Source organism: Laccaria bicolor, genomic scaffold (assembly GCF_000143565.1).
Source record: "Laccaria bicolor S238N-H82 LACBIscaffold_7 genomic scaffold, whole genome shotgun sequence".
In the NCBI taxonomy this organism is placed as follows: Eukaryota; Fungi; Basidiomycota; class Agaricomycetes; order Agaricales; family Hydnangiaceae; genus Laccaria; species Laccaria bicolor.
Genome location: NW_001889878.1, coordinates 216,448 through 241,179, shown reverse-complemented (window position 1 = coordinate 241,179; position 24,732 = coordinate 216,448). Strand labels below are relative to the sequence as shown.

The following is a 24,732-nucleotide window of genomic DNA, read 5'->3' as shown; positions in this document are numbered from 1 at the left end:
ATGGCGCTTGGATGCTGTTGAGCCAAGCTCTCGACAACGACATTGAAATAATTGTCACGTAAATACACGTGTTGCAAAGCCACTTTCTCCGCATTTTCTCATGCAATCTCATTGTTCTTCTCCAACGCTCCACTTATACATCTTGCCCTGGTTGGCGCACTATCTTTCTACATTATGTCTCTTCCAATGTCGGATTCTGCTGCGTTGACGGCGGCTTATGAATCTATCATAAATAACGAGTTCAACTGGTGAACATCTACCTCTTGAAATCCAGAGTTTTGTGCGCTCATTTCTCGGTGATATCGTTTAGGTTGCTGCTGCACTTTGCCAATGACAACGTAAGAGAACGGCATAAGAATGTAGCCTTCATATTGCAAATCTGATTAGATGTGGGTTAGTACGAAGATCTCGCGCTCTACTCCCATGGAATGGACGGCCTGGAAGAACTGAAGACCAAGATTTATGACGTCGATGAAGTTTTTATTGCTTTTTATCGGGAAGAAGTCGACTTGGACCCAATTTACGTCCTTATCAACTATATCCCTCCCTCTGTCTCTGGTGTCAAAAGAGGTGCGTCGACCCTCCTCCATGAAGTGCGGCATTGAAATCTGACCTGTTGTCATGACAACAGCGCGTGCACTGGTACACTCGCGACGAGTCGGAATTTTTTTCAAGGTAGATACCCGCCATTGTTCCATTGTCGCTAAGCCGCCTCATTGTTCTGCCACAGAAAAACCAGGTCACGCTTACAGTGGACAACTTATCCCAACTTACTCTCGACGCCATTCACAAAGCTTTATCAGGTCCAGAAGACATTGAAGTGAAAGGCATGGGCCGCAGTTTCTCCGCCGACGTTTCTAGCAAACCACTTCCTATACCCAAAGCGAACGATACCGATGTGGTACAACGCTCATTCTCAGAAGCCTATGCAAGCCCACCCCGAAATTCTCCTCCAATAGCACGGTCACCGCCGAAAGCGGGCAGCAGCATATTCAGCAATCTATTGAGGCGCAAGAAGAAGCCAAACGAGACTGTCAAAGATTCCCATGACGCTCCTCCACCGATCCCCCCAAAGGACGAAGGCAGACATGCACATGTCCATTCCTCACAACCGTCTCGCACTTCCGATGTCACGAAGGGACTACTTTCGATTGAACGAGAGCACCCCAACATTTCGGAATTCGCTGTGATATCTCACGGACATGACACCGACGATATTGTGGTAATTGAGCCACAATTTCCCCAGCGGAAGCCGGCACAACTATATTCATTGCCATTACATGGGAAATGGGCATCGCATGATACTTCTGGGTTCTTCGATCCTGCCGAGCGAGCCCGACGACGGCTGGAAGCTCAAAAACAAAGGGAGAAGGAAGAGTATGAAGCGTTGCGCGCGGAAGAAGCGAGGCAGGCACTTTTGAAGCGACAGAAGGAGGACTTTCGGCGGCAGGAAGAGGAGGAGGAGTTGGAAAGACGTAAGTCGATTGAGGCTGAGGTGCGGAGGGGTAAGGCAGAGCGAAGAAGGAAGGAGCGTATGGAGAAGGAAGAGGAGGACAGGACACGGAGGGAGTTGGAGGAGAAGAAAAGGTTGGATCGGCAACGACGGTTAGAGGAACATCAACGGCTGGAGTCGTGGCGGACTGAACAAGCGCGTAAGAATGAGGAGGAGGCTCGGCGTGCGGAGGCGATGAAGAAAATGGAGGAGGAGGAAAGGAAGAAGAAGATTCTGCTGGCAGAGAAGAAGTTGACGAAGAACGGGAAGGCTGCGGAAATTTTGACGGGGTGGGTTACCATTCAACGGGGCGATGCCCATGTCTGGAAACGGATGTTCTACAAGTTCGTTGGGAATACGGTGTATTTCTATCGACATCCTAATGTATGTATTGCAACTCCCGTTTTTCTTTTCCGTTGCTGACCTTGGGATTTGAAAGGAGACCCATGTTGTGCTGGAGAAGGTGGACTTGCCTGGCATAGTCCGGGGATTGAAGGAATGGAGTGAGGGGTACGAAGCGCTGGAAGCTATCCCGTTCTCCTTTGTGATTGAGTTCAAAGATGGAGGGGTGTGGTCGCTGTACTCGGATTCAGAGGAGGAAAAGGTGATCTTGACTGTTTTGGATTTTGTTGAAACTGATGCTGAATGTTTTTCTAGTTCCAGATGTTGGGACTGTTACATCATGCAGCTGGGCTGTAATATTTATGTATCTAATATGTATCATCTCTATACCCATTTCGCCAAGCTCACAGCTCAACGAAGTCTTGCCATGTCCTTTGTTTATTTCAGCGTTCCGTGACAAATACTCGGACAATTGAGCGTTATCGACGAATAATTTTCCCTGACCCGATCCCTGACCATGAAGTACTTCTCAACGCGTGGAGGGGACCAGAAGCTCTCTTTCGAAGAGGTCAATCCCATCCACTATAATCCACATGGATATTTCTCCTAAAAACATACTCAACAGACAGTCCTCACAGGCCTCGCTCCTAATGGTGGTCTCTACATCCCAGAAAACATCCCTTCGCTTCCATCGGACTGGAGAACCAACTGGAAAGACTACTCTTTTGTAGATCTCTCCGTTGCCGTTCTATCCCTCTACATATCCCCAAACGAGATATCGGAGCAGGAGCTTAGGACACTGGCGGAGAAATCGTACAGGACGTTTAGGCACCCCGATGTTACGCCACTGAAAAAGCTGGGCGACAAGACGTTCATATTGGAGCTGTTCCATGGCCCAACATTTGCGTTCAAGGATGTTGCGCTGCAGTTGCTTGGCAATTTGTTCGAATTCTTCCTGCTCCGCCGTAATGCGAAGAAAATACCGGGGGAGCAGCAGGAAACATTGACTGTGGTTGGCGCGACGAGTGGGGATACTGGAAGGTAAATGATTTGTAAACTCTGGTCGCAGCAACGCTTATCACAGCGTGTAGCGCTGCTATTTATGGCCTTCGAAACAAGGCAAACATTTCTATCTTTATTCTTCATCCAAAGGGTCGTGTTTCTCCTATTCAAGAAGCGCAAATGACGACGGTAACGGACGCCAATGTCCACAACGTCGCTGTGAAAGGGACATTTGACGATTGTCAGGTACTTATCTGTGTCTTTGGGAGGGTGGTGAACATAACTGAACGCAATCCAGGACATCGTCAAAGCCCTATTCGCTGACAAAGAGTTCAATTCAGAACACCGGCTAGGCGCCGTCAACTCCATCAACTGGGCACGCATCCTCGCACAGACCGTCTACTACTTCCTTTCCTTCTTCCACTTCCAATCCCAACTTCCCGAGGGCACCTCACTGGAAGACGTAGAAATCCAATACGTCGTCCCGACCGGAAACTTTGGCGACATCCTCGCAGGTTACTATGCCAAGAAAATGGGGCTGCCTATGGGCAAGCTCGTCGTGGCGACGAATGCGAATGATATTCTGGCTAGGTTCTGGAAGACAGGGAGGTACGAGAAAGTCGACTCTAGCGCGGTAGAGGGTGAAGGCGCTGCGGCTCCTGCTGGAGGGTCTTCGAATGGGAAGCAGGGGACGGACGCTAGTGGCGTGAAGGAGACGTTGAGTCCTGCCATGGATATCCTTGTGTCCAGCAACTTTGAAAGGTTGCTGTGGTACCTTGCGTACGAGACCGCAGAGGGTGAAGATGATGCTGCGAGGAGAACGGCTACGAGCAAGACGCTTGACACATGGATGTACAAGGTGAAAATTGACGGCCGCGTCGAAGTCCCTGTTGCTGCTCTGGAAGCGGGTCGTAAGGACTTCTTGGCCGAGCGGATTTCCGATGAAATGGTATGTCCATGCTTTCTTGTAAAGGATTGGTCTCTGATGGTGTTTGTAGACCTTGACCACTATCCAGTCTTACTTTGACGGCCAACCATCGTACGTCGCTGACCCACACACCGCTGTCGGGCTAGCAGCTGCGGGGATCATCGCACCCAAGAAGTAAGTACCTGTTCCCGCTAGCGTTTGTCATTATCAAACTTCAATCTCTTTTAGCTCCCCAAATACATACCAAATCGTCCTATCCACGGCCCACCCAGCCAAGTTCTCCGAGGCCGTGTCGAAAGCCCTTGAGGGGTCCTCGCACTTCAACTTTGATCGGGACGTTCTCCCGCAAGAGTTCCATGGGTTACTAGAAAAAGAGAAGAGGGTCATCGATGTTGAGAGGCCTGATATTGACTTGGTTAAAGGCGTCATCGGAAGGTTTGCAAAGTCGGATGAACATACGGCTGTTGAGGCTGGAAGTGTATGAATTACTCGATAAGGACAACGAAGATATGGATTTAGATGGAATGTACGTCCCTTTGCAATGAAATGTAACAGAATAGATGGAACGTTGTTATTGTCGGATTAAAAGCAGGTTGTAGAGGATGATGATTCTTTCCGGTGCGCCTCACAGAAACTCAAGTTGGCTAATTGGCGAAGGGCAGTAGTCGCAATTGTTGGTGAGACCGTTTTCATTGTTCAAACAAAAGTCTACATATTTTCAACAGGAAGCAGCGAAAACTCAAAGACGCAAATTCTCGATGCGCTACTCACAAATGGACAATAGGTATGATAAAATTTAACGTGCTTTTGGTCGACCGGTGCGTACAGCAACGCGGTCTAAGCCCGGGGCCCACGACAAGGGAGCACGAGGAGGTCGGCATATGAACCAGACCACCGCCCCCGGGAAAACTCACCTTAAACGCTCTCTCCCGCGTATGGGTCATATGGCTCCATATCTTCGTCGGCTGGGGGGTGCTTCGATATCAAACTCTGATACCTCCGCATCTTCATCGGCCCACTCGACTCTCTTTTACATTTCCTTTTTCCATTCTTCATCGGCCAATTTTTTCTAGTCTTCGTCGGCTCAAAGGCCGCCCTTCTTGAACTTTCTCTTCGTCGACTCAAAGGCCGCCCCCTTGAAGTGGTATCTTCGTCGACTCTTGAAGCCGACTCATCAAGGCTGCCCTTCTTCATGGCCGCTGGAATCCTGTGAGCTCTTACTACGCACAACTTCCAATGAACGCGCGGTGCTACGTACCACGCCAAACGGTTTCGAGAATGAAGGGCGGAGGCTCAAGGCCAGAGCACCCAACAAAAAAGACCCCTGAAATGACGTCTAGTAACGCCCTACGCGCCCAGTTGGTGTGGTATGGCTTTTGTAGGACCCAGGGCTTCGTTTTTGGTGGGACTTTTTTTTCCCTTTCTTGGGGGTTCTTCAGCGTCGGCTCTAGATCTTGTCGCGAGAACGGAATTCCTGAAACACAATGTCAGCACGCCGCTTGTCAGTGAGTGGCAAGGAGGTCTACGATCAAGCGCGATGGTGGAGTGCGGGCGAGTCGACGATGACCTGCCGAACGCGATGGAGCCAATGGGCGGTGCCAATTACCGCACTCACAATGGCGGGCATAATATACAGCATAGGGATCGATGATAGCGGTCAGCCACTCACTAAGTAGTAGGGTCCTTGCCGATGGCACTTGGACGCCACCGATGTCCAAAAGGGGTGGGAGGAGCTCTGGTGAACCGCGAGTTCGGTGGAGGAGAGAAGTAGAGGGGTGAGGTGGTAGTAAGAAGACAAGAGACATCGAGGCGGGTTTGTGGCCTTTTATACAGCATATTGGGTGGTCTGGCTCGTGATCATAAATCTATTTTTGGGCGACAAAGCGGACCACGTGACCGTGATTTCGCTTGAAGCTGTTGGATAATTGTTGGATAATTGCATTGCTGTTTTGTGCCAAGGGTTCTTGAAGGTTTCTGCTTATGCAATGGTTCGTCAATATCGATATCTATGTACATGTTTTCGCGGATCTCGCTGTCCGCTTGATCAAAGGTGTGAATAATCTCTAAAAGAAATGTGAGGGACGACGAATTCAAACCAGACTGACAGAGTCTTGGTTGCATCTTGGTCGTGTTTGGATAGACCCGTCTTTTGTGCGCAAAAAAGACATTGAAAGCCTGTTTGATTGAAACATCTGGGTTGACCAGAAACGACTCATCTTGACTCAGGCTGTGGAATTTTATTACTAGATGGAAGAGGAACCGAAGCTGATCGATGATCGTCAAGCTTTATCAGAAAAAACCTCTAATAGCCTCCAATGCAGTTACAAGCAATTGCAATTAGGTTCTCACTGCCAAATTGAATGATAACGATAAGCCCGTCGTCGCAGTATAGTTTCTGCCCGTTCTAAGACTTCTTACAACCCTTCGGAGACTGGCAAGCAAGTTTGCTTCCGAAAACCAAAATTTTTATTGCATTCCATCCTCCAGCTTCCGAAAGTCCGACCTTCCTAGGCTTCTAATATGAGGCTGGTAATGTAAAATGATTGATGAAAGAGAAATTTGGGACCGTTTTACATAGATGATGACGAGAAAGAGGTGGTGTGGTTTGTATGTACAGATGACTGAGAACGTTCAAAATAAAATGAGTGCAGAACAAGAAATGATATACAGTGAACAAGATCGGGAAAGGATTGAGAACAACTAAATAAAGAGCGAGGCGTCGAGCCCAGCTGAGAAGTCCAGAACTACAATTTTCTGGTCGTGTGAGGTGCTGGACAATTGAGGGTCAGCTATCGAAGAGAGTGAGGACAAACAAGGGATGCGCACCTGACGATCCTCGCGACGTCGAACTTGACGTCGAAAATGTGGCTTGTATGAGTGCCCTTGAATTCGCGCAAGAGTTTGCCTATATGAATTATCAGTAAACAACTTTAATGTGCATGGGAAACGTAACGTACCTGTCCTTAGATCCCAGAGTTTGACGGTCTTATCGTAGCTGGCGCTCACGAGGTGACCGCTTCGTAAGTCGAAGGACAGCGCTCGAACGAGGGCTTCGTGCCCAACTAAGGTCTGTAAACATTCGCCTGTAGAGGCGCACCAGACTTTGATTTTGCAGTCGTTTGAGCCTGAAACAATCATGTCGTCCTGTTTATAACGTGATTGTGAGCGAAGGGACCAGTGAGTGGCATGAGGGGCATACCTTGAACTCGATACAAGCCAATCCGCGATCATGGCCTTCAAAGGTTCGGAGACGTTCTCCACTGGCGATATCCCACAGGATCATCTTGCCATCCCCGCTGGCGCTGACCTAAAACCAAGGGAATTAATTAGGTCACAATCAGAGGGAGGAGCGCACGTACCACTCTCCCGCTCTGTAAGCCGACAGCGTTGACGGGACCTTCATGACCGCGAAGTGTGCGGTGCAACTCAAGGGTTTGCCGGTCCCAGACGCGGATTACCGCATCTTTCGAACTGTCGAATCAAAATATCATTGAGCCCGCCCGGTTGCTGAACGACAAATGGTGACTCACCAGCTGACAATCCACTTGCGATCAATCCTGAGATCCAAAACTCCACCAATGTGACCCTTAAGCACTGCCCTCATCTCAGCCTTGACTTCCCTCTCCTCCCCGTTTCCTCCTTCACCTCCGCTTATGACATCGCCAACCTCCAACTTCCAAACACAGACGGAACAATCGCTGCTCCCGCTCACCATAAATCCTTCCCTCTTCCTCCCTTGAGATCGAATATCCGAGGAAGATTGTGTCAAACCCGGCTCGACTTCGGCTTGGTCGTCATCCAAACAGTTGGACTCATCCCATCCGTCAACCCAGTCCCAGTCCTTCTCAAACTTCAAACACAAGACACTGCCCTTATGCACACCGCGGAAGGTGCCAAGCAGCTTGCCCGTCCTCAAACTCCAGACCTTGATCGTCCGGTCTCTCGAGCCGGTGATGATCCTCCGTGAATCAAACTCGAGGCAGTAAACGCTGTCCGTGTGCCCGCTGATGCGCAGGAGCTGTGGCTCAAATGCCTTCTTCTCGCCATCGTGCTTCTGCATCTCCAGTCCTCTTTCTCCGCCCAATGCAGAGATGGATGACGCAAGGTTCGGGTTCATTTCATCAGGCCTACGAGCGGCTCCCGACCAACGCTTATCAAGCTCCAACCTCTCTCGGTACAAAACCCGCCAGTCGAGTTGGAGAGGAGCACTGATGATGGGTCTGTTACTTTTGATACTGCCGTTCATGGATACGCGTCCACTTCGATCGTATTCGACGGCAGAGGACCTGGATCTCGTCATCATCGGTCTCTGAACGGTTGGGGAGAGAGTAGGCGGCTGAAATTTATGTGTCTTGCCCCCACCAGAAGGGCGAGTGTTTTTGCTGGCATTCCTGCCCGCAGCCCAGGAAGGCCATGCCGAATCCCAAGTTGGTCCCAACATTTCCCTAGCACTACTGCCCAATCGCACTTTGTTCAAATCGGGATAACCCATTTTCATCCGCATTTCCTTTCCACCCCTCCTGAGGTCAACTTCCCATCTACTTAGGAACAACACCCGCCAGACGTCGTTGTCACTGGCAAGGCGGCACCATGTGCGGGAAACTGAGCGGCAGGCGAGAAGATCATGCAATGCTGCTGTTTGGTCGGCTGGTGAGAGTGCTAGTGAAAAGGGTCTAGAGCTGTTGGAAGACGTGGAGAGAGACCTAGGCGAGAGCCCTGTTGTGGAGCTCTTTGCTTCGGACTGAGAAGCCGACGACCACGGTACTTTGTCACGAGAAGATGATGAGACCAAAGGAGGTGGGCAGAGCATCATCAGAATTTGTAATGCCAGTTCCGGAGGCAAAAGACCAAGTATATCTACGCAATAGATGTGGATGGATGAGCTCTAATATCGCAGAGTAAGAAAGGAAACCCACCAATACCCGTAACCGCCCTAACGTCAATAAAACACGCCTCATCGTCGATCAACTCGCCCTCTTCTCCGTCTAGAGGAGGGAGTTCTGAGTAATTGATATATTCACTGAGTTCCCCGCGGCTGCCGTTCCTGGTCATGTGAGTATTCGAAAAGAAGTTGGTTGTTTTGGCTTTTGACTTTCCCTTGCCGCCATTAAGATTGGGGGTACTCCAGTATACAGGCGATTGACGGCCGCTGTTCTGATTGCTAGTGTACCAAGATGACCCCGCAGGGATAGGACCTCTGGGTGATGTTGATGGAGATCCTGCCCTTGAGGATTGTAGAGAAGACGAGGGAGACATAGGGTTGTTTGGCGTGGAAGACGACAAGTTGAGAACTGCCCGACCGGGAGAAGAAAGAACGTCCCATAACCGTGGAAGAAGGGACTTTAGGGGATTCTGAGGTGATGAGGTAGCACTCGAAGGACCAGGGTATTGATCCCTTGGGGTCGGGCTACTACCTATGGCGCCTGAATTCGTAAAGCCTGATGATCCCCATCCAGGAGAGTTATTATAGAAGGTTGCTCCGCGGGAGAAACCGAAGCCACTCAAGGAGGACATCGACCTCCCGTGGCCATGGCGGGTTTGCGAGTATGGGTAGGCACCTGGAATAAAGGAATTTGAATAGTTATCAGCATTTAAATCATCGGGGTCCACATCAATCATGGAAAAGTCTGCAGTTGGCGAGGGAGATGCAGGCCGTTGCACCGGTCCAGAGTCCAGCATATCTAATTCGACGCCATTTAGATGGGGAAGAGCGTCTGAGGTTGTAAGAAACGGCGAGCCAAGAACGCTTGCAAATAGATGGGAAAAACGAGGTTCAACGACGAGGGAAGGTGGCGCTTGCAATGGTGGTGGTGGCGGGGGTGGGGGTGTTGTTGTTCGAGACGTAAATGGATGACTGCGAGTAGGGAAATTCAACGCTGCAGAGGACGATGCAGTGCGCTGATGCTGGGGAGGATGATGACTGTGGTATGCTGAAGGGCGCGCCGTCGGCACTTGGTAAGAACTCGCACTGCGTCGCGAGGCGGGCCGGGGTCGGGGAGTGGTTGGTGGGTAGGTTGAAGAAGTCATGGGAATCCTCGGCATTGCAGACGACAACGACGAGGGCTCAGGAGTACTGGAGGACGCCATTGCAGACGACGGCGAGGAGGAGGAAGAAACGACGAGGGAGGCGAGTTGGCTTTAGCTTGGCTTTAGAACATTGTCGTCTCGTGACCCTCTTATCCCCTGCTTCTCTTCCAAACACGTGTACACAACACGCCTGTTCTTCACCACAACAACATGCCTCCGTGTGCTGGCCGCTCATCATAACATGCTAGACCATTCTATTTCATGTATGTTTGGGGAAACAAAATGAGGTTCTCAGCCGAAAACACTAGATCACCTCAATCCTGAAACACGTCAAGGCCTCATCACTCCCAACAATCCGGTTGAGCACGTCTCACAATCGAAGAAGTCCCCCTCCAAACTTCATCCTCTCCGAAACTTAAGTAACTTTGCTCCAAAACTGTTACTATCTTTGACATTGCTCCGTTAAGACAGTTCAAACCTCCAAGCGATTAGTCGCACTTACATCACTCCCGACTATACATATGGGTGGTGAGTGAGTGACAATTTCTCAAGGGCAGCTTTTCCCGGTTAATATTACCCTATAAGATATTGATACGAGCTTGGGATGCAAATTGTTATGTGTAACGTCGAACATCTCCTTCGAAAGGGCAAATAATCCACTATTTGGCGTGATTCCAGAGAATAGAATGCAGCGTACCCTGTAGGCTATTTCAAGCTTTTAAAGTCTTATTATCAAAGTACAACCACAAATGGGCGCTGAAGGTTAAACGCAAAGTTCCCCGCCTGCGCTTTCATGACTGGGACGCTGAGTGCACTTTGATGAGTCCAAGCGCAGTCAAACTCCTACGCCCCATAATTCTAAACTATCGCAACTCAGAAACGTTAAAACCTTTCAGCCTTGCCAGCCAAAACCATAGGTTGTGGACACCAATTGTTCGGATGCAAGCGCGTAGTACACCCGTGTGTTGAAAAAATATTTCATTTGATGCCTTGGTCAAAGTATGAACTCTATGCCCTGTAAACTATATAGTATGAGTTAAGAGAATGTCAACAACACATTGTCCTAATTTTTGCGTTCTATCCAAGTCCTACTAACTCACGGCAGGTACTTCAACATGAAATAACAAATTCAACGAAATTCTTTATTTGAATTACTTGGAAACCCCACCAAGTTTGTGACACCATTCAAAGTTCCCGACATCCAGTCGCCATAAGAGACATCAAGAATTGAAATTTCCGGAGACGGTTATGTAACCTCACTCCACTATCCTCGAGTCCGACGAATCAATTATAAAAATCGAGGTGAAGCACAAAGCGCACAATTCCAGTATTGTATGAGAGTCCGGCGTTCAAATCCATCAATCCTGCTCCTTCCCCCAATATTCGGAATCCCACTGGTGGTAGTCAGGCTAGGCAGCTGCCGCAAACAAATCTACCAACTGAGCATAGGCAGCTGCTTTGAAATAAAGTACGTCCAATAAAACACCGACGAGTCCCCACTCCTACCAGGTTTGTGGTCATCATGCCCAATACCAAGTCGCTATAAAACACGGCAAGGAGCATAAATGCATACATCCACCCCGGCCAGATTAATAAACGGTCACACAGTGAATCCAGTGAACTGTCGTGTTGGCATACTAATGCTTCCAGCTAACTGCATAATCATAGACCACATCTGAAATTTCACTTTGCGCCTTTGGTTGTGCATAAACATCCGTTTTAGGCAAGTTTTAGGCCGCGGCTATGTAAACCATGATGCCCATATGCGCGCGGGCTGCCTATTGCTCCACGTTCTAGCACCGTTTCGGTAGTTGCTCCAAACGCTCCAATCCCGCCCCACACGTCATAAGGGTGGAGCGGTTGGAACTTGCCAACTTGGAAGGGTGTTCTACCTAATATGGTTGTTTGTACAAATAAAGGCGCACAAAGTAAAATTTAGATATGTGGAGAGGCACATCGCCCCTTTGGGCTGTAGGTTGTTTGTACTTGTTGTACTACTGCCAATTTCTTTGATTTTCACGGAAATCATCTTTTTTAGTGCATGGCCTCTTCTTTGGGTCAGATTTATGGCCAAATCGAATCAAACATCAATTCCGCAGGGAGTCTTTGGACTCGTTTTTTTAAATTCGGGCGTGGGACCAGGAATTTAATCGAAAAATGACATTTAGAAAACACATTTTAAAAAAGTAGTCCAAAGTCTCCCTCCAGCAATGCTAGATCATCATTTTTACGCGCTCATTTTGAGGCAAACACGAGGGAGGAAAGAGAAAGGCTGTAATAATTGCTGATTGGCTACAAGACCAATTAAAGGATTACATAATACGCGTCAAAAACGCGTCAAAAGCATAGTGACTATGCAAAATCACATCCCATAACACTGAATATCCTGTGGCACCCTCCTATACCTACAGAAGAGGTTACTTTCTTACCTTACATGTCCCAAAATTTGAAAGCATGAAGGTTGACAATGGGAAAGACTCTGTGGAGGTCACATGGAGAGGGTGCCATTGAAGAGCACATGAAGCCAAAGCCCAAGGGGGTCTGTGAGCTGATTAAGGTTGTTGCTAGGTTTCTTGCTCGAGGATACAAGGGAAATAGCAGGACAGGTACTTCCTGGGATGGACACCAACAATCAAACTGCAGGAGAGAACTTATATGAGTCAGACAACAACAATTTCTGGATTAGATTTTGATATACTATATGTTACATGTTTCATACACAGCTCTACAGGGTAGAATGCCTGAAATACCTCGAACTTTCGTTTCGAAGTGGATGCACGCGCGATTTGCCAGTTTCGAGGTGGCTGTGCACTGACTAAGCAGCCGCAACCATTTAGGGATGGTGCGCCTCTCCAAGATATGGTCTACGATTATGCAGTTAGCTGTCACGTGAAGCAATGAAAGAGACCCAGAATCCGAGGCCAACAATGAGGTAGAAGCCTATAGTTATTTTCGTAACGCCTTTGTGTCCTTCACTGTGTTTTACCAGATTCATCAATCCGGACATGCCTGCTATCATTCCGGGGATATCTAAAATGAACTCGACCTGTAAGCAATTATGGTAAGAAGCCGTATATATAAAGCCTTACAAAGGAAAATCCACAACGGCACAGACTTCAAGATTCTCGGCTCCAGTCTCAATGAAGTAATCGCGCTGCTTGCTCCTTCCGCTCGGTTCCCAAGTCGTCCATCGGAACTTCAACTACTGCACCCTCCAGCCGCTCTTTTTGAGAAGCTTTCAGGAAGAGTAGAGCGACATGAATCGCGGTAATGCCATTCAAGAGCGACATGCTCAACTTCCAGATCGCGATAACCAACAACTGCCAGGTGTTCCGGCACCTCACAATCGTAACGATCGACATAGCCGTAGATCCACATAGACCCACCACTCCGAGAGTCAGGTCGAACCATGAGTATTTGACTGGCCGGAATGGCATCATTGGTTTACGACCGCGCCATAAGCAGACAATCGTGTAGTAGATAGGGACGTGTGAGACGAAGCCAAGGCCGCCGTATGGGAGACCGTAGCATTGAACTTCCTTTGCGAGGGTGTTATAAACAGACGTTGTGGGGTTGTCTCGCGATAATAGGACATAATTTGTCGCCTGTTCAAACAATGTTATTTCGCAACACGGTGAGAGATCCTGTTACAAAGGGCGTACCATCGGCGGGGACGATGAGGAGAAGAACAAAAACTGTGTAATTGAAACCCTCAATACTTTTTCACGAGGATCTTGATCTTTTCTGTGATCCTCAGAAAGGCAATAGGCAGGAGCGATTCGTGGTGAAAAGCACCTTGACGTGCCCAATTCCCGAACAAAGCAAAGGGAACGGTAGATTTTGCTGTGGTTTGCTCATGGAGGTCGTACGTGGCAGGGCTATGTAGAGCTCTTGGGCGCTTTTAAAAGACACTGCATACCTGGATGAAGGCTTCAGGGACGAATAAATTTCATCTTTCAAATATGTATGTACGCACCAGTCCCACCTTGGTCCCACCCCTCAGAATTGCCTCAAATGAGTTTGAATAGGTTTGACCATCCATGTCAAATGTCTTGTCCATTCGTTATCACACTTGAGACAGGGTCCAATGTTTGATCTAGGCAAAGGTACCTCCATAATTGTCAACACTCCTAGAATAATAAAGCTGTTGTGTATGCCAAAAACATTGATTAACAAAATTTTAAACTGTTGAACAATAAGAACATCAGCCATATTGACAGACCAATTCCATTATTTTATTCTTTAACATATTCTTCAGCTGAGTGGTGTTGCCATGGCTACCAAGACTATTTCTCAAAGACATTGTTTAAATATGCAAATTAAATGTGGTTGAAGTTCTTATTGTTCTTCATTTTCTAATTTTGAGAATTAATGTTTTCGGAATGCACAATCGCTTCATTATTTTGCAAGTGGCCACAATTAAGGAGGTACATTTGTCCTGATTATTTATTAGGCCCTGCCTCAAGTGTCACCTGTTATCACGTAGGTTGGCTTGGCTTTCGAATGTGTAGCGGTTGACAGTTAGTTGACAATGGGATGCCTGAGCGAAATGCAGTTCTAGCCAGTTCTAGCCCCCTTGTTGAAATCTTGATCATAGCATTGAGTTGAATGAACGACGTCAATCAGGAAAGATTCGATGCTTACGGAACTTCGAGGTTTGTGCATTTCAACGAAACTGAACAAATTTCTTTGAAAAGCCCACTCTGACTCCGAATCTTCTTAAGAGGATACTCTTGAACACCGTGCAAACCCATAACAATGAAGTATCATATATCAGGCATCAAGCGTCATTGAAAAGTCGAAAGTAGGAACCTATGGACAGGATGCTGTGGGAAGTTTTGAAAAAATTGCACGTTGGGAAGCGCCAGCCAAGAGTTGGCCAAGATATGGACACCTTGGATCCTTCGCGGGTTATTATCAGTGACGGGCATGACGGGGTCAGACTCCGTCAAATAACTTATTATTAACCTCCTGAGTAGACGTGAAGTTCGCTGAGCGCTGCGTATTATTGTTCAGGTTCAGGCGGATCTGGATCTTTTGGAGAGGATGACTTGAGGGATACTTACTAAACAAAACAACGTCCAAATGGATATGTTATTGGAGACGATGGGAACAATAATTAGACAAACCTAATAATGAGCCTGTAATCCTACATTTGCTACAGACTTACAACAGTCAAGACTATCACCAGCTGAACAAAGTCAAGCGCTTTGCCAGCCAATACGACCAATAGAGTCCAGAACTATCTCCGCTCGGCAGCCCAACTAGGTTGTGGACCATCATTCCTAAGGCCCAATCACCGTAGAAGGCGGCTAGGATAGTGAATAGCGTGAAGGAGAACCCAAAGCCTCCAATTCCCCAGTACCAGACCTTTTCTCCGTCGTCATCATCCACCGACTTCACCTTGCGGGAGGCGCCGCGGAACATCCCAATCAGAAAGATCAGAACGCCAATGCCAATGATAGAGTAGAAGGCGATTGTGAGCTTCCTTAAACCGACGTTGTCAAGATGTTGAACAACGAGGGACATGAGTCCGCTGATTCCAGCGAACATTCCTGGGACATCTAAGAGTGGCAGAGATGTGAGTTTATCAATGAGAGTTTGAGAGGGGACAGAGTACATACATAGCAGGATCCACCAGGCGGTCTTTTCAGGATGTGCGACGGCTTTGTAACCGTCCTTCATGGCCAAATGAGCTGCGTGGATCGCCGTGCAACCGTTCAACAGAGACATGCTCATCTTCCAGACGGCGATGACGAGCAGTTGCCACGAGTTTTTGCAGCTCACGATTGTGAAGATGGCAATACCGGAGGAGATAATCACGCCGAGGATACCGAGGATTAAATCGAACTTGCTGTATTTGACACGCCGAGCGGGCCAGAGGGGGCTTCGTGCAGCCCAAAGGCAGGCGATGGCGTAGTATGTGAGGACGTGAGACACGAACCCCATTGCGCCATAGGGAAGACTATAGCATCTCATCTCTTCAATGAGCGTGGTGCCTTTCTGGGGCGTGATGTTGGGCAACTTCAGCGTGAAGCGAGCAACCAGCTCTGCCGCTTGCCGAACTACAGGCTGAGTGCGAGAAGAGGATCAGTCATTGCAGTCGGATGAAAGAGCGAACATACCATTGTAGAGAAAGAAAGAGCGTGTAAAAGGAGTGAGTGAGAACGAAAGATATGGAATCGTCGAATTGAAGGGTGTTAAATAGGCCGGTAAGTAATGTGCCTGAAGTCCTTTGCGGGCGCTAGAGTTCAAAAAGCGACCCTGACGAAAAATTGTTATCGTGAGGCTGCTATTATCGGTTAAGTAGGTGAAGTGCACTCACTTGGAAAATCAAGAAGCTTCTCATCACGCCGCGCACTACTCTCCCCAGGAAGATATGCCTTGCGTGAAAAATCTAAATTTCAAAGTTGCTGGAGGAACTATGCCTGTCAGGTACCTTTCGTGGGGGCAGTTCCGTGTGTGTTCCGAATGGTGAGGTTCAGTGAGATTCCCATGTCACCTAGGATGGAGGTTATTTCCATTTGCAGACGCACTTCCCGCGAGGACTTAGTTGCACCAAGTTCCAAAAAGGTAACACCTGTGGATCAAGATGGCTTGTTGGTGGTCAACATAAGACACAAACCGCGCGGTTGATGATGTGCATGTGCATACTCTAGAAACGAATGGTCAGTCTGGCGGTTGTAGTTTCATGAGGGCCAAGAAGCATCTAAAGCCCTCCTTTTTGTGAAAAGAGTTAATAACGAAATTGTAACGAAAAGCACTGCTGGCCAAGCAAGAAATCTATGAGTCGGAAATTGTGAATCGTTGCAAGGCGTATAACGCACCTCAGTATTAACCATAATAAGGCTCGAGAGGAAATTTCCGGTGTGCTTAGGCCCTCTAAGTGCAAGACAACATCAAGGATGCTTGATAGCATGAAACTTGCGACAAACCATAACTCTTTATACCAATTTTTGGGACCTCCAAGGCAGCTCTAAAATCGTATTACGATTTTTGAACTTAATGGATGACGAGTTTGTAATGGATGGCATTTCGCGCCTTTAGAAAGACTCCGACAGGTATAAGTTCAAGTTGAAACAGGCGGAAATTTCGAGTCAAGTCGCCGTTCACCACGTGATTGCGATAAGTAGGGGGGATGACCGTCACAGTGCATCCTCGCCAGGTCCTCGCCTTCGTCTTTCTCATTCCTCGGCGGCTTACTGTCTTTGGTGGCTTCCTAGCATGTTCGTTCTGTATGGCACATACAGGGCTCACGACAAGAAAATGAAGCGCCGAACGCGCTTATTGGACAGATGCGTGGGCGGTGCTTCACGGGTTTAATCGACGAAAGCGGGAGCTTCGGCTGACCTTCTTTCTGATAGCACAAAGTTCAACATCCATCTTTTCCCTTGCAAAATTCGTCAGTCGTCAACCTTTCTCTGGAAGTAGTCTTGTCGTTTGGATTCTCATCGATTTGTGCAGAATGAGCAAATCTTCAACTGCAACTGCACCAAAGAGGTCAGCCTGGTCCAAGGGCACGCCGCAGACACCTTCAGCGCCAACTGTCCGCTCTTCAGCTCCTGCTCAAACTCGTTCACGACGTTCAAGTGCTTTTGGCCAAGGTGTACCTATTAAGGATGGCGTCGGTATTCCTCGCACTCCCAGCGCTTACTCGCCTGCTCCGCCCCCTCCTCCTCATTCACGACATCCAAGTGCTCTTGGCCAAGGTGTACCCAACAAGGATGGTGTCAGTATTCCTAGAACTCCCCGCTCTTACTCTCCTGCTCCGTCTCCTCCTCCTCAATCTCATTCACGACGTCCAATTCCAAAGAAGTCAGCCTGGTCAAAGGGCCCGCCGCAGACACCTTCACCCCAACTCTCCGCTCTTCTCCTCCTGCTCAAAGTCGTTCACGACGTCCAAGTGCTCTTGGCCAAGGTGTACCCATCAAGGACGGCGTCAGTATTCCTCGTAGCAAAGTAAGAGCCGCCGCCAGAAAACAAGGTTCATTCATAGCCTCGTCTCTCTTACGATCTCATATTGATTTTTTTTTTCAGGCTCAGTGATTACATTTGGATCAATAGATGATCCCTCAGCGCCAATATCATCTTCACCCGCAGCCGCACCTCCCATCAAGTCCGAAGGCGTTAAGTTATCTCATCCTGTGCCTTATACCCCCCCTCAACCTGGTATGAGTTCCGTATCCTCGCCTCCACCCACACCGTCAACGGCCTCCTTGCCTACCACCCGCTTGAATATTAACTCAAATGCATTTGTTCCTACGGGTCGTGCTAAGATTACTCTTAAAAGTGCTGATGGGCAACAAGTCAAGTTAGAGAAGTTGACAAAAACAAATCCTTCATCGGCGACTACTCCTTTGCCTGTCTTTCGTCCTGGGACACCTACCCGGAGGCGCACTAGGATTCGCCTGGAAACGGAGGACCAGCGTAGGAAGCGGCTCGCAGAAGAAGAGGAGAAAGAGCAGGAAAAGATACGCGCCAAAGCGCAGGCTGACGAAAAAGTCAAGCCCGAGAAAACTCCTTCATCGGCTACCACTGCTTTGCCTCCCCAAGGTTCTGTCTACCGACAAGGCAGTCCTGGGACGCCCACCCGGAGGCCCACCAGTATCCGCATGGAAACGGAGGACCAGCGAAGGAAAAGGCTCGCGGAAGAAGAGAAGAAAGAGCAGGAAAAGACACGCGCCAAAGCGGAGGCTGACGAAAAGGTCAAGCTTGAGAAAACCCCTTCGTCGGCTACCACTGCTTTGCCTCCCCAAGGTTCTGCCTGCGGACAAGGCAGTCTTGGGACACCCACCTGGAGGCCAACTAGTATCCGCATGGAAACAGAGGACCAGCGAAGGCAACGGCTCGCGGAAGAAGAGGAGAAAGAGCAGGAAAAGACACGCGCCAAAGCGGAGGCTGACGAAAAGTTCAAGCTTGAGAAAACTCCTTCATCGGCTACCACTGCCTTGCCTCCCCAAGGTTCTGTTTACCGACAAGGCAGTCTTTGGACGCCCACCTGGAGACCCACCAGTATCCGCATGGAAACGGAGGACCAACGAAGGAAACGGCTCGCGGAAGAAGATGAGAAATAAAGATACGTGCCAAAGCGGAGGCTGAGGAAAACGCCAGGCTCGAGAAAGAGGAGGCAGAACGTACGAAAAGAGGAGGAGGAACGGAAAAGGAAAGAAGAGGAAAAGGAACGACCGCGAAAGTAGGAAGAGAAGGAACGACTGAGGAGGCAACGTTTGAAGGAGGAGCAAGACCGGATACGGAGGCAGGCTGAAGAGCAAGTGAGCGTACGGCAAGAGGAGGAAGAACGCAAGCGCAAAGAAGAAGAACCGGAACAGGAGCGCATTCGGTTAAAGCAGGAAAGGTTGGCTGCGGAGGAGCGATTCAGACGGGAAGAGGCAGAGGAGCGCATGGTTATACAAGAAAACTGATGTACACAGGGTAGTAACAAAAGATACACAGAAAAGCATCACTAGGCCAGGACTTTGCTAGTAGCAGGGGTAGTAGTGTCAGATTTTGTTGGGTCACTAAATTTGGCTGCAGAAGCGGCCGTGCTGGTAGCTCCGGTGGTGGTCGTGGAGGTGGGGGCAACTGCATGAGAAGCCGCCGTGGCTACAGCATCAAATTCGTCATCGGGAACGAGGAATCCTGCGGGAAGCTGGTTAGGGAGTGGCTGAGTCACGTCTGGATCAGTAAACTGCATCATGTACCCCAGGATCTATGCAAGAGACGTCAACGCTAACAAGAGGGATACAAAGGTGGGCAGTTACCTGGGGACCTGGAATGCGAATGATAAAACCGTCTTCGGCTTGCGTATAGGAATATGTCTTGCTGGACCCTTGGTCCTGGTGAGTTGAGCTGGTAGACCAGCAGAGAATGCCACCTGAAGATGCACTGGCGTTTTCGTAGGCCGAACCCTTGGATGCAACGTCAGTCGCCGATAGGGCGACCTTGATAGTAATATCCTACGCATGAGAAGAAAAAAATTAGCAAAGGGTAGTGAGGTGATAGAACCAATAAAACCAACCTTGCAGAAAAGGAAACCGGCTGGGAATGTGGGGAAGAGATACTTATTGATCTTATCAAAAGCACCAGTAGATGCACCCTTAGTTCTCAAGTCATCGACAGTTTTAATATCCGAAGGCCACTTGGACCAAGAAACGGTGTCGTCGATGTGGTAGAAACCGTTTGATTGTTTGAAAAACTGAGGTTGGAACCAGCCTGAACGATCGACAGTTATCAAGGTGGCCCGGAAGCCAATCTGAACCGTAATTGACGAGTCTGCTGAGAGGGAACTGGAGGATGAGCTCGCGCTGGATGATTCGCTGTGGTAGGAACCAAAGAAGAAATTGCAATCCGATTTGGAGGTGTTCGCCTCGCTAGACTGGCTACTCGTGGAGAACGTGCTCGTGACAGTGTGGTTCATGAGGAATTCTTGCCACCTGCTGCCGCCCGATGTCTTTTCTGCAGGAAGAATATCAACATCATTGATGGAGGCAATCTTCGCATTGCCCATTGGCGTCAGGTTGGTCGGAGTAGGAACCGCCGTGCTGGCATTGTCCTTGTACCGCAACGCCTTTACACGAGCGGTGAGTTCGGCAATGTCCTTGTTAAGTGAGTTGATCTGGGTGGTGATCAAAATCGTCTCATTTGTGGTGTCGGTCGCCTCAGCAAGGACCTTCGCTGACAGCAGACGAGTATATGCACGAGAAGCTTGAGTAACAGAGAGTTGGGCTGAGGTAAGTTTGCCCATTCCCACTTCGATGTTGGCAAAAGCGGCAGTGGCAATCTTGGCAGCCTTCGCTGCTTTGTCAAAATCCTTCATGACGAACTCATTGTTGGCGTTAATGCAAGTCTGGGCAAGCGAAATAACATTGCTTGTGTAAGTGGTCGACAGCTCAGCTTGAGCTTTATCGTAAGCTGACTCTGCTGCGTCAAGCTTGTCCTGCAGGTCCTTGAGATCGGTCGTGGGGCTGTGCCGTATGACGGCAAGGCGTGATTGAAGAATGTCAAGAGCTTTCGATTTAGCATCGATTTGTTGTTCGATCAAGTCGGGGTCCGCGGTGAGATCCTCCATAGTAAAATTAGTGTCAAGACTTTGATACCAGTCAATGGGTTGCATCTGAACAGGATAAACCTTCAAGCTTCCGTCCAAGGAGCTGGTGGCAGACTGGCGAAGGGCATCCTTAGCGTCCTGCAGGAATTCGGCGGCGCTCTTAATATCCATATAACCAAGATATTGACGAATCGTATGCGAGTAACCGCGAACAACAGCATCGCCGTACTTTGATGCGAGTTGAGCTTCACGGATAGGAGTAATATGGGCAAGCCGACGAGTGACATCCTCCAAAGCATCGCCCTTGGCGCTCTTGATCATTTCGTCGCGTTCAAGCTCCCAGGCTTGCTGAGCCGTCAAGTACTCTGTCATAAGCGCAGCAGAAAGCTCCATACGATTGACCTTTTGGTCAGTAGTAAGCTTGTTGGCAACTGCAAAGGCAGGCTTTGGTGTGTCGATAGAAGAGGAGGCGGCCCCACTAGTTACGCCAGCGTTGAGAGCTCGAGCGGCAACGGGTCCCCCAGCCGCAACTGCGGTCACGGGCGGAGGCGCAGTGTGCTGGGCGGCTATAAGGTCCTTAACCCAACCAGTCGCAGGTACCTCCCTCAAGAGCCATTTACGTATTTGATTTTGCTGATTCGCAAAATTAATGGCCGCTGGCTGGATACCTGGCACCAGATTGTTTAGACATTGCTCGTAAACAATTGACAAGTTGATCCCGTTGGGAGCGCCGATAACGTTTCCAACGTTGTACAGTTGGTCGGTCAACCTAAATTCGTTCTCGTTAACAATTGTTGGCTTGACAAACTGGCCATAGACGCCAGCGCTAGAGCTATCCCAAGCATACTGCTCTTTAGCCAAAAATCGGCCTGGGAACTGAAGCGCAAAAATTTGACCCGAGCTGGGCGCAAACAATTCGGTGATTTTGCCGACAAGAATGTCGATGAACGGCCCAGTCGTTGGTCCCGGCGGCGGAGCGGCTCCTCGAGCCCTAAATGGTGGTTGTTCTACGTCCGCATTCACTCCTCTCGCAGCACTAGGTGCACCGCTAGTGCCGCGACTTGTAGCGAGCTGTGCCAGATCAGCTTTGATCATATTTCGTAACGCTGCGATCTGATCCGCAAATTCCGGCTGACCAGAATGGGAAAAGGCAATGTTTCGCTGCTGGGCGTAGTTTGTAAAGTTATCTGACAGACCCAAAGTGTCGATGTTTGCCTTGAAGCTGTCCTTAACGTGTCCTTCGGGATAAGGATAGAGAATCTGGGAAGAGTGTCAGAATATGTTCGTCACAAAGATTCTTCAAGGAACTCACCCCAATAAAGGCCTGGTCCATTGCCGAGGGTGCGTGGTTATAATCCGTCGAATGAAAGTCGAAGAAGCTTTTGAGCGAATCCCAAGCACTCGTAACCTTGAGCTTCTTATTCGCGTACAACATGACCGATTTCTTGTCAAACGGCGTCGCAACTGACACGTCTTTATTCGGTGGATTTTTCGTTTCTGTGAATGGGGATACATGCTCATGCTTAAGGCCAAGAGCATGGCCGATTTCATGATAAAGGGTTCTCTCCTCAACCCGCTTCACCCAATCACCCTTCGCTTCAGCCGCAGTTTTCGGGATAGCTTTGCTAAGAACCATCGAAGATTCTACTGATCCGCCTGCCAACGTCATATCATCTTGACTTTGGCGATGCTTAATGGATGTCTTGCCAATGGCAGACCAACCCGTAATCTTGCCTCCCGGAATTTCACCAAAATAAATGCGTATATCGCCTGAGGCCTTGACGGGGTCGAAAGGAACGGCGGTGAATTTGAGGTTTGTAATACCCGAGTAGTACTTGAAGGTATCGGCAATGCGTTGCTGACGATACGGCGTGGCATCTCCAGTACCCTGGATGAAAGCATACGTAATGGTATCGCCGGGGAGCCACAAATCCTTGTTGACCGTGGCAACGCCATGAGCAGCACCTTTGCCAACGTCATTGTCACCGAGTTGGGAAGCGCACCAGTCAACCACGACGTCATCTTCGGGCTTCACTTCGTGGCTGGGATTACCCACGGTGTCTTCACTACCGCTAGACACACTGTTTAAACGTTCTGCCCGAGCGGCACGAGCGGTGATGCACCAATTTGTGAACTGGTATCTAACCTCGGACCAATTCGAATTTCGGTACTCTTGAAGAATCTGGTCCCTGGCATTGCCTTCAACGCCCGCAATCCCCAGAGCGTAATCGAACGTCCATACCGGGTCAAGAAGAGGAGTACCGACGGGATAAGGGTAGTTGATTATCATGTATGCCTTGTCGATGTCAGAAAGCTCATTGTTAGGTTTGACCTCGATACCCTCCTCATTCATTGCCGCTGGCATAAAGTACCTGATCATGAAAACGTGAGTATCGATCAAAAAGTTCACAATGAAACTGACATCATGATAGATTTCAGATCGAGCTCGGAGAAATTGGAGACGTCCTTCAACGCATAAACGTCGAGAATTTGATTAATGACGTCTTGCCTTGTCCACCCTTGAGTGACCGTGTAATAATCGATAACCGCTTTGGAAAGAAAATGAGAATCCCAACTTCAAAAGAGCGTGTCGATAGGACTTACCCTCAGGCTTCAAATGGATCTTGCCACCACGCACGGGAGATTGATGCTCATGCATCAAGCCTAAAGCATGACCAAATTCGTGTAGTATGACACCTCTCTCGTCCGCGGTAATCTCAGGAAGGTGAGTATCCTCAACTATCCAGGCCAAGTTCATTGTCGGAAGTGACCGGTCAATCTTATTAATTTCCTTTCCAACATACGACCAAGAACCGGAACTTGGGTCGAAGGTAATACGAATACTGGCCCTGTGGGGGGGAACGTTTTGCAGAAACGTGACATTTGCATACTTTGTCCATTCCGTGATAACATTGGAGACCTTGACTCGCTGATAGAGTGTTCCGTTCATGAAGCCGAAAGTGATGGTCTGCGCGAAAAGCTATTATTTGTGTTGGTGAAAACGAAGAAATGAAGACTCACATCGCCGTTGTCCCACAAATTGCTGGATTTCGTAATAACAGCCTTCTGAACGGTCAAACCTAGCTGGTCAGGCGTAGATCTCATGGATTCCGCGGCGCCTTTGTCCACGGCGACCTCAGCACAAGTGTACCTAAGCCATTCCTCACGTGGAGGCTGCCTGACCTCGTCGGATACAGTCGCATCGGCAGCAACGGATGTAGGGGGGGCGTCGCCGCCGATAAACACGGCAAGGGATCCAGTGGAGGCAGGCTGGGCACTGACGGGAAGGGAGACAGTCGAAACAGGAGGGGAACTAACGGCAGCAGAGACAGGGGCGAAAGGATGAACAACGGTAGCAGCGGAGCCAGTACTGATTGAAGAAGTAGCAATGGAGCCAGCGGAGGCGCGAGGGGTATTGACTGTTGCAGGAGGTGCTTCGCTCATTTTGAAACGGATTGGAGGATGGTTGGGAAGCCAGGTTTTATGGTCGCATCATGCATGATTCTCCTTAAGGCACTTTTCCAAGATTCATGAAACTGAAGTTGACATGAACCAGTCCTCCTGCAGGATCGCGAAATCGATCCAAATTGGTCATCGACAGATTTGACGACTATATCACAGTGCCCAAGGACAGCCAAGGACCTGTAGAAACCTTTATCTGACTGCTGGAATGGTAGAAAGAAAAAAAAAGTCGTGCCTTGTATCGGTACTACAATTGTACCAGGGTATAAGAGGGTATACGAACAACACACCCAGGCACATGACAATGTGTCGCTGATGTCAAGGACCCGGGAGCCTGGAGGCCTGATATTGGCCTGATACCATCATCGGAGATCCCATCCCGCTTTTGAGAAAGCCTCAATTTGCAGTTGCCTATCGGCTTTTTGGAGGTGC

General features: G+C 49.0%; 8 protein-coding genes across 8 annotated transcripts; 5 read left to right on the top strand and 3 right to left on the bottom strand.

The window, feature by feature from the left end:
* Window positions 1-387: 387 nt before the first annotated feature.
* On the top strand, window positions 388-2,273 carry LACBIDRAFT_293544 (uncharacterized protein; the record flags this gene model as incomplete). Its single annotated transcript, XM_001878917.1, has 6 exons — window positions 388-393; window positions 459-570; window positions 632-675; window positions 731-1,876; window positions 1,932-2,096; window positions 2,150-2,273. 6 exons carry the CDS (start codon window positions 388-390, stop codon window positions 2,189-2,191), a joined length of 1,515 nt encoding a protein of 504 aa, XP_001878952.1. The 3' UTR covers window positions 2,192-2,273.
* A 78-nt stretch (window positions 2,274-2,351) lies between these two features.
* LACBIDRAFT_184047 (uncharacterized protein) lies at window positions 2,352-4,328 on the top strand (the record flags this gene model as incomplete). Its single annotated transcript, XM_001878916.1, has 6 exons — window positions 2,352-2,402; window positions 2,460-2,875; window positions 2,926-3,082; window positions 3,135-3,785; window positions 3,835-3,938; window positions 3,993-4,328. 6 exons carry the CDS (start codon window positions 2,352-2,354, stop codon window positions 4,246-4,248), a joined length of 1,635 nt encoding a protein of 544 aa, XP_001878951.1. The 3' UTR covers window positions 4,249-4,328.
* Window positions 4,329-4,440: 112 nt separating this feature from the next.
* On the top strand, window positions 4,441-5,676 carry LACBIDRAFT_293542 (uncharacterized protein; the record flags this gene model as incomplete). The annotated part of the gene is made up of 5 exons (XM_001878915.1): window positions 4,441-4,548; window positions 4,593-4,736; window positions 4,838-4,973; window positions 5,204-5,269; window positions 5,598-5,676. Exons 2-5 carry the CDS (start codon window positions 4,646-4,648, stop codon window positions 5,674-5,676), a joined length of 372 nt encoding a protein of 123 aa, XP_001878950.1. The 5' UTR covers window positions 4,441-4,548; window positions 4,593-4,645.
* Window positions 5,677-12,258: 6,582 nt separating this feature from the next.
* Window positions 12,259-12,679, top strand: LACBIDRAFT_316958 (uncharacterized protein; the record flags this gene model as incomplete). The annotated part of the gene is made up of 1 exon (XM_001878914.1): window positions 12,259-12,679. One exon carries the CDS (start codon window positions 12,259-12,261, stop codon window positions 12,448-12,450), a length of 192 nt encoding a protein of 63 aa, XP_001878949.1. The 3' UTR covers window positions 12,451-12,679.
* A 249-nt stretch (window positions 12,680-12,928) lies between these two features.
* LACBIDRAFT_316957 (uncharacterized protein) lies at window positions 12,929-13,456 on the bottom strand (the record flags this gene model as incomplete). The annotated part of the gene is made up of 2 exons (XM_001878668.1): window positions 12,929-13,396; window positions 13,454-13,456. 2 exons carry the CDS (start codon window positions 13,454-13,456, stop codon window positions 12,929-12,931), a joined length of 471 nt encoding a protein of 156 aa, XP_001878703.1.
* Window positions 13,457-14,975: 1,519 nt separating this feature from the next.
* On the bottom strand, window positions 14,976-15,919 carry LACBIDRAFT_316956 (uncharacterized protein; the record flags this gene model as incomplete). The annotated part of the gene is made up of 3 exons (XM_001878667.1): window positions 14,976-15,355; window positions 15,416-15,863; window positions 15,917-15,919. The coding sequence occupies 3 exons, from the start codon at window positions 15,917-15,919 to the stop codon at window positions 14,976-14,978; spliced, it is 831 nt and encodes a 276-aa protein (XP_001878702.1).
* Window positions 15,920-17,410: 1,491 nt separating this feature from the next.
* Window positions 17,411-18,865, top strand: LACBIDRAFT_325162 (uncharacterized protein; the record flags this gene model as incomplete). The annotated part of the gene is made up of 2 exons (XM_001878913.1): window positions 17,411-17,729; window positions 17,829-18,865. The coding sequence occupies 2 exons, from the start codon at window positions 17,411-17,413 to the stop codon at window positions 18,863-18,865; spliced, it is 1,356 nt and encodes a 451-aa protein (XP_001878948.1).
* Window positions 18,866-19,254: 389 nt separating this feature from the next.
* Window positions 19,255-24,282, bottom strand: LACBIDRAFT_316954 (uncharacterized protein; the record flags this gene model as incomplete). Its single annotated transcript, XM_001878666.1, has 7 exons — window positions 19,255-19,500; window positions 19,553-19,747; window positions 19,810-22,098; window positions 22,151-23,210; window positions 23,261-23,387; window positions 23,443-23,806; window positions 23,860-24,282. 7 exons carry the CDS (start codon window positions 24,280-24,282, stop codon window positions 19,255-19,257), a joined length of 4,704 nt encoding a protein of 1,567 aa, XP_001878701.1.
* Between the last annotated feature and the right edge of the window lie 450 nt (window positions 24,283-24,732).